General features: G+C 41.8%; 1 protein-coding gene across 12 annotated transcripts in view; it reads left to right on the top strand.

The window, feature by feature from the left end:
• LOC146645479 (membrane-associated guanylate kinase, WW and PDZ domain-containing protein 1-like) overlaps positions 1-12,142 on the top strand; it is an 88,356-nt gene that overhangs the window by 60,347 nt on the left and 15,867 nt on the right. For all 12 annotated transcript variants that reach the window (XM_085394842.1, XM_085394847.1, XM_085394845.1 and 9 more), the window contains 3 exons: positions 1,077-1,262; positions 1,479-2,090; positions 10,281-10,315. In XM_085394842.1, the coding sequence (XP_085250968.1) occupies positions 1,077-1,262; positions 1,479-2,090; positions 10,281-10,315 (833 nt within the window). The remainder of the gene's footprint in view (positions 1-1,076; positions 1,263-1,478; positions 2,091-10,280; positions 10,316-12,142) is intronic.

Genomic DNA, 12,142 nt, shown 5'->3' with positions numbered 1-12,142 from the left:
TACTCTTTGTTTTTTCAAAAGAGTTGTTTCAGCTTGCTTTTTCTTTGTCTGTTTGTGGGTGGCGTTACTCAGGAGGTAATTTTTGGAGTCCATTTGGATCTGGATGTGAATCCAGGAATTTTTGGAAGGATTCTATACAGTTTACAATAGAGCAAAATTGGACTTTGCACACAATCTTCAGAAAAACAAACTGAAAAAATATGATCATAAACCAATCCAGAAAGCTTTCTGGAACTGATTTCGTGTCTTTGTTTAGGGAATTTTTAGCTTTGGCTGAGAAATAGCCTTTTACTACTTTTTTTTTTTTTTCATTATGCGTTCTTAAGAGTCCCAAAACTACATCCTGTACAAAATACTGTGCAGTCCACCTAATAGCCTTAAATGGTACATTTCATAGAACAGTCAGTTTCCGAGAAAACAGCTCCTTTGTCGGGGATTAAGAAATCTTGCCAATTTCCCAACTTCTGTTATTATACAAAGCATTGAAGAAAAATGTGTACCTCGACCATCAATGCATTATTGTGAGATGGGAAGTAGTACTGCAAAAAGGCATACTGTATATTGCAAACAAATACAAACCAAAGAAAATAATAAAGTAAAGAAAGTAGGATTCAAAGGATGCCAGACGAACACAGTGTCCAGTTTTAAAACCCATCAAGTTGGTTTGGGATGAACTGAACAGAGCTGTGAAAGCAAAGCAACCTAATAAATGCAACACTTTTGGGAAAATTCTGCAGTAACATTAGGGGCATATTCATTCAGAATACATGTTGTAAAATGATTTTACACCGAGAAATACCAACTGGAGAAGTGGGTGTGGTTTGACCAGTAGTGTTGTTTGAGTGAAAACAGGAAAGTCATTTCAAAAACATTCATTTTTGTTTTCATTTCCACTAAAAATTACAACTGTGCCTTTTCTTTCATTTTTATAGTCATCACATATTTAACTGCAGAAATTCATGTGACTTCTGAATCTGAAGGACAAAATTCCCAACATGCCACCTAAAAGTTATTTGTGTTCTGTAATGTATGTTATGCAGATTGATACAAGAGTTTTTTTCTGCCCCACTCTGCAGGGGGGAAACCTTTCTTTACAAGAAACCCAGCAGAGCTGAAAGGAACCTTTATCAACACAAAGCTGAAGAAAAGCTGCCGCGGCTTCGGTTTTACTGTGGTTGGAGGAGACGAGCCAGATGAGTTTCTACAGATCAAAAGTCTAGTGCTGGATGGGCCTGCAGCTTTGGATGGCAAGATGGAGACAGGTGCAGTACATGACCACCATCCACAGAGGGCACTGTTTTCTTTTTAAAAACGTTGTGTTGTCGTTTTCTGAATGCATCTCTTTATTCTTTGAGTCTAACCGCCACACAGCTGTGATTAATGCCAGATATCACTAACAGTGTAATGTGAATCTGGCCTGGTAGGGGTTTTAACTGTAAACGGCAACATTACCAATATTGTGATCTTTCTTTGTGCAGGTGATGTCATAGTCAGTGTGAATGACACCATTGTGCTGGGCTACACCCATGCTCAGGTTGTGAAGATCTTCCAATCCATCCCAATCGGCTCCATGGTCGATCTGTCTTTATGTCGTGGGTACCCGCTGCCCTTTGACCCTGATGACCCCAACACTAGCCTGGTGACCTCGGTCGCAATATTGGACAAAGAGCCTATCATCGTCAATGGACAGGAAACGTTTGACCCACCTTCCAACCAGGCCGGACCCATTAACGGCTTGCGTGAGCCACGGCCGCACAGCCCGTCAGCCGAGGTGGCGTCTAACGGCTCACACGGCTACACCAGCGATGTGGTCACCTTGGCCTCGTCCATAGCCACCCAGCCCGAGCTCATCACTATCCACATGGAGAAGGGAGACAAAGGTTTTGGCTTCACTATTGCTGACAGCCTGACAGGGGGGGGTCAGCGGGTCAAACAAATAGTGGACTATCCGCGATGCCGTGGCCTAAAGGAGGGAGATATTCTGATGGAGGTCAACAAAAGAAATGTCCAAAATATGAGTCACAACCAGGTGGTGGACCTGCTGAGCAAATGTCCCAGAGGCAGCGAGGTCACTATGCTGGTGCAGAGAGGTATGTATTACATGTCTTACAAATGTATATCAACAGGGGCGGAGAAACAGATGCAGGTAGTCAAGTTTTGACATGAAAGGCTATGAGATCAAATACACAAAAGAATATAGTGCTGAACAGACAACAGCTTGAGCAGTTGGCACACTAAGAGTAATAAGGGGGGGAAAAAAGCAGCAGAGACAAGTGAGGAGGAGAGTGGGTGGCAGAATGAAAATTGGACGGACCAGAGCGGATGAAATGAGAAGAGGTAAAGAGACGATGGGATGAATTAGAATGACTGTGGACGAGCAGATGAGTGTGGGAAGGAGTGGGAGGACGGGTAAGAGCTGAGATGAATGAATGAGAGGGGGGAGGAGCACGTTAGGTCAGGGACTTGTATATCAGAGTCGGCCTTCACTTTTACTACCTGATGTTAGTTATTTGACATGTTGAGCAATTGGTGTGACTTCTCATCTTCTGTTTTGATGTGTTTTATTTCCAAATTACCCTGGAAACTACTTTGGTCCTGAAAGCATCCTGAAAAGTCATTGTTGAACAATTTCGATTCTGGCTTCAGCTATAATGGTTGTTTTTTTTGAGGGGGGGGGGTGTTGTGTTGACGTGATTGTGGCCGTTTCATTTCTCAATCTGCTCCCTAGCCAATCTTGTTCCGAGATGTTGCACTTTTGACCTGAAACGACCCGGAGTTAAACGTTTCTCTCGCTGAAATGTCAACAAATCATTTTGCGTGACAGAGTTTAGAGTATTCACGTGGCTACTGAATGACATTCAAGGTCCCTCGTTTGTGTTGAGTCCTTATTGTTGTTAAATTGTCATTCATGTTGGCTGACCCAGATCTGTATTAGTGGCAGGTTGCACCCCACATCAATTATGTCCTCTAATGAGCTGACCTTGTGCACTGCAGCTGGAATAACACCACTGTATTGTGTTAAATGTCAGCATCATTATGGACCAGTGTGGGAGAGAGAATAATATGGATGCAGAGCAGTATTTCCCCCTGACAGAGCAGAGAGGGAGAGGTGCAAAAGGAAGGAGGAGGCCATAGGCAGTCACTGGTGACTGACAGCAACGTAGATCATCTCCATTATGTTTGATATCAACCTGCCATTACTGTTGGATCAGGTGAGTGACCAGGTGATGAAGGACAAAGTACACAACCACAGGCTGCTGCATAATACCTTTTATTAACAGCTGACATCCAGTTCAAGGTCACGGGGTACCTGGAACCTATCCCAGCTGTCATAGGGTGAAAGGTGGGGTACACCCTGAATAGGCTGCCAGTCTAGCGCAGGGCTGCTGTCTGAGAATAACATTGATAACTGTGAGATAAACCTCGTAAAAGCCTCTAAACAAAGACTGCCAGTTCAGAGCTTTGATGACAAAAGATGACCTCGAGCAAAATTCAGAGAGAAGGACAAAACTGTTACAATGTGACTTACATCTGCAAGCATGCAGTGTGCGCTGACCAATGCAACATCTTTGAAGTATGTTTAATGCAAATTTCACTAAAGACCATCTTATGATACTATCAGAGTAGCTGTTCAAGTGACTATTGAGCACACATTATATAAATCTGCCTTTGCATGTTTCTTTCAAGTAGTCTTCAGGAATAGTTCTCTAGGCTTCTTGAAGGACACTCAAAGCTCTTCTTAGGAAGTTAGTTGGCTGCCTTTTGTTCCATTCTCTATCAAGATGATCCCACAATCTTTAAATAATGAGGTCTGGGTTCTGAGGAGGCCAATCCATGACTGATAGTGTTCCATTATCAGTTTTTTCTTCTACCCAGATATGCTTTTCCTGCATTAGCAGTGTGTTTGGGATCATTATCATGTTTGAAACTTAAGCCGTTGCCATTTAGATAGATAGCACTGATCTGATGATACTTTCCTGCATCCATAGTTCCATAGATTCTGACACCACTGTCTGAAATCCAGTCCCTAACCATGGTTCGATCTGCCTTATGTTTTACAGATGGCTATAAAGGCTACACATGGTCACACATGGCTTCTGACCTTCCATTACTGACAATGATTTGAACCAAAGTGGGGAAAAAAAACCTGCCATTAATACCTGTTGCCACTGATTTTTCAGTCCAGATATTTGTAGTTTGGCACTTCCCTTCCTAAAGAAGTCAAGCTTCTTGACAGCCCGAGACCATTTTTGATGAGTAAACAGTAGATGGATCAAGTGAGGGGCCGAAAAATCCAGCAAAGATGATGAGTCACATCTTTGCTGAATTTTTTTCCCTGTTTTTTAGAGACATACTTGATTGTGTTCATCTGCTGTAGATAGGTGTTTGTTTGTTTTTTCAAATTGTATTTAATTTTTTTTAAAGACATGTGCCAAGCTTTGCATTAATATCTCTTTGGGAATAACTCAATTTCTTGTGCAAAAAATCAGACCTGTTAACTTCAGGATTGTTTGTTGATTTTAGATACAAAATTGGTAACAAATGATGTGTTTTTGCAAAAAGGTTAACGCGCCTAAAGACACAATTTAACATTGGTTCTTTGCTAAGTTGTTTGACACGAATACTGGTTTATCCCAGTATCCTCAATTAGGTGCCTTTTTATATTTTAATAGTTCATAGGTCAGTATTAAGTGGCTTACCCAAAAAAAAGGAAATTCCTCAGAAAATGGTCAGGTACAAGGATGGGAAATCCTGGAGAGCTATTGCTCAAGACCACTTTAAAAATTAGAAAGTCTGATACATTTGGAAGCAAAATGAAAAAAATAAAAATGAGAGATGACTTTTGCACAGAACTGTATGTAAAAACACCTGCCTCAAACAAGTACCAGTCCTGGTTCTGCCCTCCATGCCAAGCTGGACAAGAGTATAGCAGGAGTCTTTCCTTAGTACTAGCATGAGAGATGCCCAAGTTGATATCGTACAGTATTGTCAGGTATAGCTTGCACGTGTTTAAGAGTGTAAAAAGCCACCTTTAGTTGCTCAAAAGAAAATTAACTTTGAAGGCATTTATCAAAAAGCTGTCCGTTCGATAACTAGATCACGTTAACTGTCGATTAGGTGATTTTAAAATGCCATTATGGTAAATTATGAGTAGGTGTACGTGACAGATTAACCAATAAATATGAAAAATAGTTTATGGTTGTAACTGTTGTTCTGATCGAGATTTGTGTTCTGTTTTCTAAGACTTATGCTGTGACCTTTCAAGGATCGCTAGTAGCTAGCACATAATTGTTCCCAAACAACAGTTATAGGAGGTAAAAAGAGTGAGATAAGAGGAAAAGCAGAGGATGAGAAATATGAGAACTGGGGATCATGTTTTGAGAAACTGGAGGTGGAGGATTAGAGGAGAGAGTGTGAGATTTGCTGAACAGCACTGAAAGTTCAGCAAGGGGAGCATATATGAGGGGATTGGTTTTTGAGATGGAGAGGAGGAGGAGGAGGAGGAACAAGGTGGACTTCAGCTAGAAGAGAAGTTTAATCGGTTCATCTGTGACTCATCAATCTGCGTCGTCTGACTCAGTCAGCAGAGTCCGGTTTTAGGAGAAGGCGCAAATCACAAGGTCAGAACATCACAGTGATTTATCACCAGGATTGTTTTCCATTCAAATATGACAGCTATTTTTCTGTTTCCCACGCCGGCTGCAATTTTTAGTCTGCTTTTCTTTTAATACAAAATATTCTGTGGCAAAACTAGAAATAGATCTTCATAGGTTGAGAAAATGTGCAAAACAAAACCGAACGTAGTTTAAGGTTTTTTTTTTTTGTTGTTTTTTGGGTTTTTTTTCTAAGAGTCAGATTGAGTTGTCTCTATTATCGCATATGCCCAACAAAGTGAGAAAACATCTTCTGGAGTCGTACACTCGTTTGTCCCTGTCGCTCTGAGGCAGCATTGCTCTGAACTGTGTCAGGGCAGTTTGGTGGTGGTTAATGTGAGATAATGTGCACAGTGAGTTCAGAAGCTCTGTGACAGAACACATTGGGTGTGCATTTGCAATAACTGTAATGCTCCCTGCAGTGACGTAACAGTGAAATGAGCAGAGCCACATTGGCAATCGCTGCTCCTCCAAATGTGTAGTTATCGAACATCTTGAGCAGAGGATTTCAAAGTTCTGGTGACTGATTTTTAGAGAGCCTTCATATTCTGAATGGCTTCACAGAATAAAAATGCTTCATGTAAAACAAAAAAACTTTAGGTGTAGGTGGATGGTGGTTTATTTTGGACATTGTAGGTTTTAGGGTTGTTGTTTTTTTTTAACATTAGGGATGTGGTTGTTGCAGTGTTTTAACGTCTGCTGTATTTCTGAGATGGGAAGGTTCACTTTGCTGTGAAGATTAAAACAGATGTGAAGTAAAAACCCTCCTTTAGTCACCACCTGTGCTGCTAGATAGTAACATGACATGAACTATGGATGATTAAAATGTTCTTTCCTCACTACACTCTTGCTGCACTATTGGCCTTACGGGCTACACTTTGAAGAGTCTAGATCTAGAGGAAGGCAGAATGTGTGTGCAATTAAAATTAGACGTGCAAAAGTACCCTGTACAGGTGAAGGAAGTACATGTTAAACTCCTGCATAGCAGAAGATATTAAAAATCCAAAACATAGTTGTGGATAGTGTTCTCGAGCCAGGCGGGTATTTTTCTAAAATCGAGTCTAATTTCTACTAGTTTATCACTTTACCTGCCCTGATCTAAAACCACTGTACAAATAAATCCACTCTCATGTGACTAATGTGCAATGAGGAAGTGTGGATTGCAAGATGTACCTTTTAGCATTTTAATAGATTTTAATTTTTTTTTTTCTTAGAAAACTTTAAAGATAACATCTGGTGTTCTCAACTGCATGATTCTTCTATGTAAAGGAGGCCAGGCCAACTATGACTCCATCTTGTCTTCCCATCGTTGTTGCCATGACAATCGTGCACAGAGCTCCTGTCCCCTGAGAGACAGAGAGAAAGACGAGAGAAAATGAAAACCCGGAAGAAAGGAGAAATAAAAATGGAGAGGAAATAAAGGCATTAGAAGGAAAATGCAATAAGAGATGAAGAGGAAGTGAAGGCAATATCATTTAGGGTAGATGAATGGAGAGAACCCCATTGGATAATGGGACAATTCTTATATGTAGTGAAGGGACAAATATTTACAGATTTGTCTCATGCTGTACACCCTCTGACCATGTATATAGAAAACCTGGAGGAAGGACCATTCGCACTCTTCACGCTGTGTGGGCTCTGCATAGACCCACCAAGGCCACAGCATCAGTTGCACATTGAAATAGTGGGCCACTCACAGTGCTGCAGATTCAGTTTAAAAAAACCCTCAAGCTGTTTCACTGCTTGTCACTCCAAGATAAAAGAACGCTCCCCCCTGCATGCATACTTTCTACCTACATGACAATGGGGGGGGGGGGGCAAACCTTATCTCAGGTCAAACCTACTCCATCATACAGAGGATTTTCTTTCACATGCATACTTTCAGTCTACTGAACACAAATGTCAACTGGTTTGTTGTAATATTGCAGCTTTCTAATGTGAAAAGCCATTTTCACATTTTCTCGCATATACATAGACAATATAAAATTGAAAAATACAAAAGTACTATTGGACACTAAACAGTCTTTAACCTGTCGACTTCCCAGTACAACGTGCATGTGATGCCCAGTTACGCCAGTGTGAGAATAGAGTAGCTAACTGTCTGGGAATCCAAAGCAAGTGAGTAAAAAAAACTTGTGTGCAGCTTGAGAGTCGTTCAGTAATTATGCCATTAACGTCTTTATCTGTAATGCTGTGTGATGTCACAAGCATACTTCTCTACTGTAAAAGGAGAGGAATCTGCCTTCTAGACACTGATACTCAAAGCCACTTCTAGATTGTTTACATCCTTTCCCATATGAATGCTAATGGATGCTATTTTAGTCTTTCCGTCTAAAGATCGTCTCAGTATTAATAAATGCTTACCTTTTAAGTTGGCCTTTTGTTCTTAATCATCATTTCAGAGTCTTTTAAAGAGAACTACGTTTATTTATGGAATATTGAGCATGGTTTTACCGGAATACAACAGGATTATGGAACAGGTGCCTAATGTAAATTGTGTGTGTGTGTGTGTGTGTGTGTTCTCTGCATAAATAACCGCTCACCTTCTTGAATGTGTGCCGTCATCACATATAGCGTGTATCGCTCTACGTATTTATTAATACTTCTCGTGAGCTGCGTGTGTGCACAAACATGCAATCAGCATACTTATTTCGCTGAGCCTCGGCTGCTCATAAATGTTACATTCGAACAGATCCAATCAACTTTGAATTCCATGTATACAACACATCAACATCACAATGCTAGATTAAGTTAAGCAGATTTAAAGACTGCATCACGCATGAAGATGCAAAGCTACCGTTCTAGCTGGCACACACTTCGGTGGGTGAATTTAGAGCAGGGGTCAATATGAGTTTGTTCCTCTAATTTCTATTCCCCTTTAGTTGCGTGCTCAAATTTATCAACCGTACGGCCATAGTTGAGTTCAATTTCTATACCCTTAATGCTGATTATGGTGACGTTGTTGCCCGCTTGGAGATTTTCAGAGGTTGTTTAAAAGTTAAGGATCTTCACTAACCTTCCACACTGGCTCCACAGTGCTGTAAAAAGAAACCATTATTATTGACATCTGACCTTGTTGTGTATGTCCATCCTGGGCTAGACACACCCACACATTCACTCTGACGCTCTCTCTCGCTCAAGAAAAAAACCAAAAAACAAGCATCCCTCTGCACGTCAGCAGTTGTGAGATGTTCTACTTGCTCCAGTAGCTGCCCCCCTATAATATGAGAGAGAGGGAGAGAGAAAATAGGGATAAATTATGAATCACGTAGAGAGAGGGGCTTTGCAGCAACAGAGTTTTAACATTTAATGATTTTTTTGCCAATGCAGCAGAAAGAGCCTAAGATGGATGCTTGCATGTTGTTGCGTGTTTTCATGTCACTGGAAGTTTCCATTAATAATCCCTGCATGTGCCGGTCCGTTAGCTGCTTTATATTTGTATTGGTCTTGACAGCATAGATGGAGGAGTTGTCTGCAACAGATCAAAGGTCTGCAATTAATATAGATATGTTGCACTGCTGCTCAATTCTTATGCTTAACAAAACGGACTGCCATCGTTGTATACGGAAGGACTTGATTGCCGTGGCAACAGCAACTCCTTGTCCCGATCCCGCCTCACGTCGTTCATGCATTCATTTGTCTATTTTTGTCTCGGCGCACTGTGCCGTAGTAAGAGACGGGCAAAGGTGATTTAAGACAGGAAAATAGCGTTCTTGGAAAGCGATTCACAAGCTGTGTGTAGGTCAAAGCAGTCAGGTGGAGTCTGAGCTGATAGGTTGGTCTTAGAGGTAAAGGAACATACCCACTGAATAACTGTTTGATTGTGATGGATGTGGGGAAAGGCTATTATGTGGGAATGTATATTAGTCTGCTGTGAAACATCTCTCCTGACAGCTGGCTCCATGTATTAATATTTCATTAGCACAAATGAGATTGATCGTCTTGGTGATTCTTAACACTGTATTAACTGGCACATATATGAGAGAGAGAGGGAGAGAGAGGGATAGAGGCACAACAAGTCATGGTGCACATATGAAGAGACGGGGGAGGGAACAAGAAGAAGGGCAGAGAGGGAAACCTTCTCATTGTAAGCACTGAGTTAAACAGTGGAGTTGAGAAGAGAGAAAGCGGCTCTGTAGTTACAAAGAGGATGTGCATAGTAAGGCAGAAACTCGGGCTTTCCTTTGACATGATTCGTAAACTGCTGAGCCCTTACTCTCGTGCCGGAGACGGCTGCTGTGCAGGCTGTGGAGGCAGGACTGTGGCTGCTTATGAGGACCTGTAGCTTGTACCAGCAGTACAAGGCTGCGGCAGGCGGTCAGCCTGTCTAATGCGGATAGATCAGTAGCTCTTCTTCTAGCAGCACGGGTGAGAGCGCGGAGTGGAGCGTAGGGGGGCGGAGATCACTTAGATTAGCGAGCAGCCTAGCGCAGTGTGTTGCTCAGAGAGAAAGCAACAGAGAGGAGGAGGAGGAAGAGGAGACAGAACCGGGCCAGTTGCGCTCTGCTCTGCAGCAGGAATCAAGGGTTCATCCGTTTGTCCTGGGGAGTTTTTAATAAGAGGGGACAAGTCAAGAGCACCGCAGGTCATTAATGCTCTCTCTGTCTCTCTGCCGATGTTTTGCAGGAGTGGTGCCAGCCAAGAGGAGTCCAAAGCTGGTGGTGAGTACTATGAACTCTTTCGTGTTTGTGCATTTCCTTGCGCTTTCCACTGAGTGAAATGAGTTCTATTTAAAGAACAAAAGACAGACATATGATAGCTAACTCCCGCTTTTACAGTTTCAGAAATTCTTCCCATTGTTCCTACTGCCATCATATCTCTACTTCGTTCCCAGTCTGACACTTTGGCTCTCCCTACATCCTTCTCTCAGGGTTTTTTTTCTGCTTTTTTGTCATCTGTTTTTTTGTCTCGCTTTCTCCTTACATCCCTCCGCTCCTGCCATGCTGCCATCCTGTGACTGATTAAGCATAGCCTAGGCAGAGCAGTGTAACATTGACCAGCTGTTGGGGAGGGCACACAGCCTCAGACGAGGGAGAATGGGAGAAAGAAGCATGAAGAAAAGATAGAGAAAAAGGAGGAGAACGAGAAAAATGGATTGGCCCACAGCAGTGAATGCCTGTGATGGCCCACAGATAAAAAAGGGAGCACTGAGGCTAACTCGGAGAGAAAACGGGGCAATGTCTCCAAAGTGCACTGGAATCAAACAATTAGGGAGCTGGGGAAGCTGGATGGGGGACTTTGATAGATTGTAATGTGTCTTGTAGATGTTATTTATAAGAGAAAAGAAACTAGAAAAACTGGATGGGCAATGTGAGGGGTCTTTTGTGGGCCAGTGCAGGTATTCAAGAGTCCAAAAAGCAAATGTTTCTTTGTTTTTGCAACTCATCAGCCTGATAACAAATCAGTACAGTCTCAAATTACTGTCACCCTGTTTTACCCCCTGAGAGCCACCAAGTTGAGTTGCAGGTTCAATTCCTCCCACTTGAGAAGCAGAAACCCTTGCACCCTTGCAGCAGTTTCTCTTCATCAACATTAAAAGCCTCACCTCAGCTTGCTGGATATTGGGATTAGGATTAGTTTCAAAATGGCATTCGTCAGAGCTGTGGGTGTCACCTACTCAGATCACATGGTGTGGCGGATGGAGGAGGGGGTGGGCACTGTAAGGGGGTTGAGTGGGACCAATAGTGGCCTAGCCTGACTGTCACTTTGGATTAGCTTTCCACTGAGGAAAAGCCAGTTTTCCCTCCCTCTGTGTTATGTCAGTGAAATGTCACGCTGCATGCGATTTCATGTCAGCCCAGAACAACCGCTTTGCCTCCAGTTCAGCATCTAAATAGATACTCACAGTAAACTTCCATATGCAAGAGAGACCGTGCTGTCTCAACTCATTAAGCAAGTCTGCAGTGATCAAACAAGAAGTCAATTTCACATGGCTGTAATGCAGTGCATTACTGGAATTTGACCCTTCATCTCATATAGTGTGATAAGTGAGAGACTGGGAGACTTCTATATCTTTTCTTTTTTTGTTATTCATATCAGAAAAAGTGATTAAGTAGTCACATTTGTGCTTTTTCAGTATTAGAATTATTATTAGTAATTTTATCCGTAGGAACATTTTTAAAGTTATAACCTGTTAAAAAAGAACATCAGCAAATAATAACATGATAACATCTATGCACGTTTTCTGTTTACAGGAACAGAACAAAAGGTTGAGGTATAGAACTGCATTATTAGACCATTAAAAACGTAGTTCTCTTTATCTCAAACCAAGCATTCAGTGCTATGGGTGTTATTTTCATTGATGCTTAAACAGATAGAATTAACTATGGCTGTGTTTCATCTTATTTTGTCATGTGATTATGACCGTGAAGTAAACAAAAAAAAAAAAAATTCCGTTAAAACGACCGACTCTGTACACCAATTTCAGTGGGTTATTTTCTCTGCAGCTGAGATTTTAGTTTGCTTTCAAAGCAGATGGCACACATTCC

This window comes from Rhamphochromis longiceps, linkage group LG20 (assembly GCF_057381845.1).
Source record: "Rhamphochromis longiceps isolate RC_006_pf linkage group LG20, R_longiceps_female_GT1.1, whole genome shotgun sequence".
Lineage (NCBI taxonomy): Eukaryota > Metazoa > Chordata > Actinopteri > Cichliformes > Cichlidae > Rhamphochromis > Rhamphochromis longiceps.
This window is presented reverse-complemented; position numbering and strand designations above follow the sequence as displayed.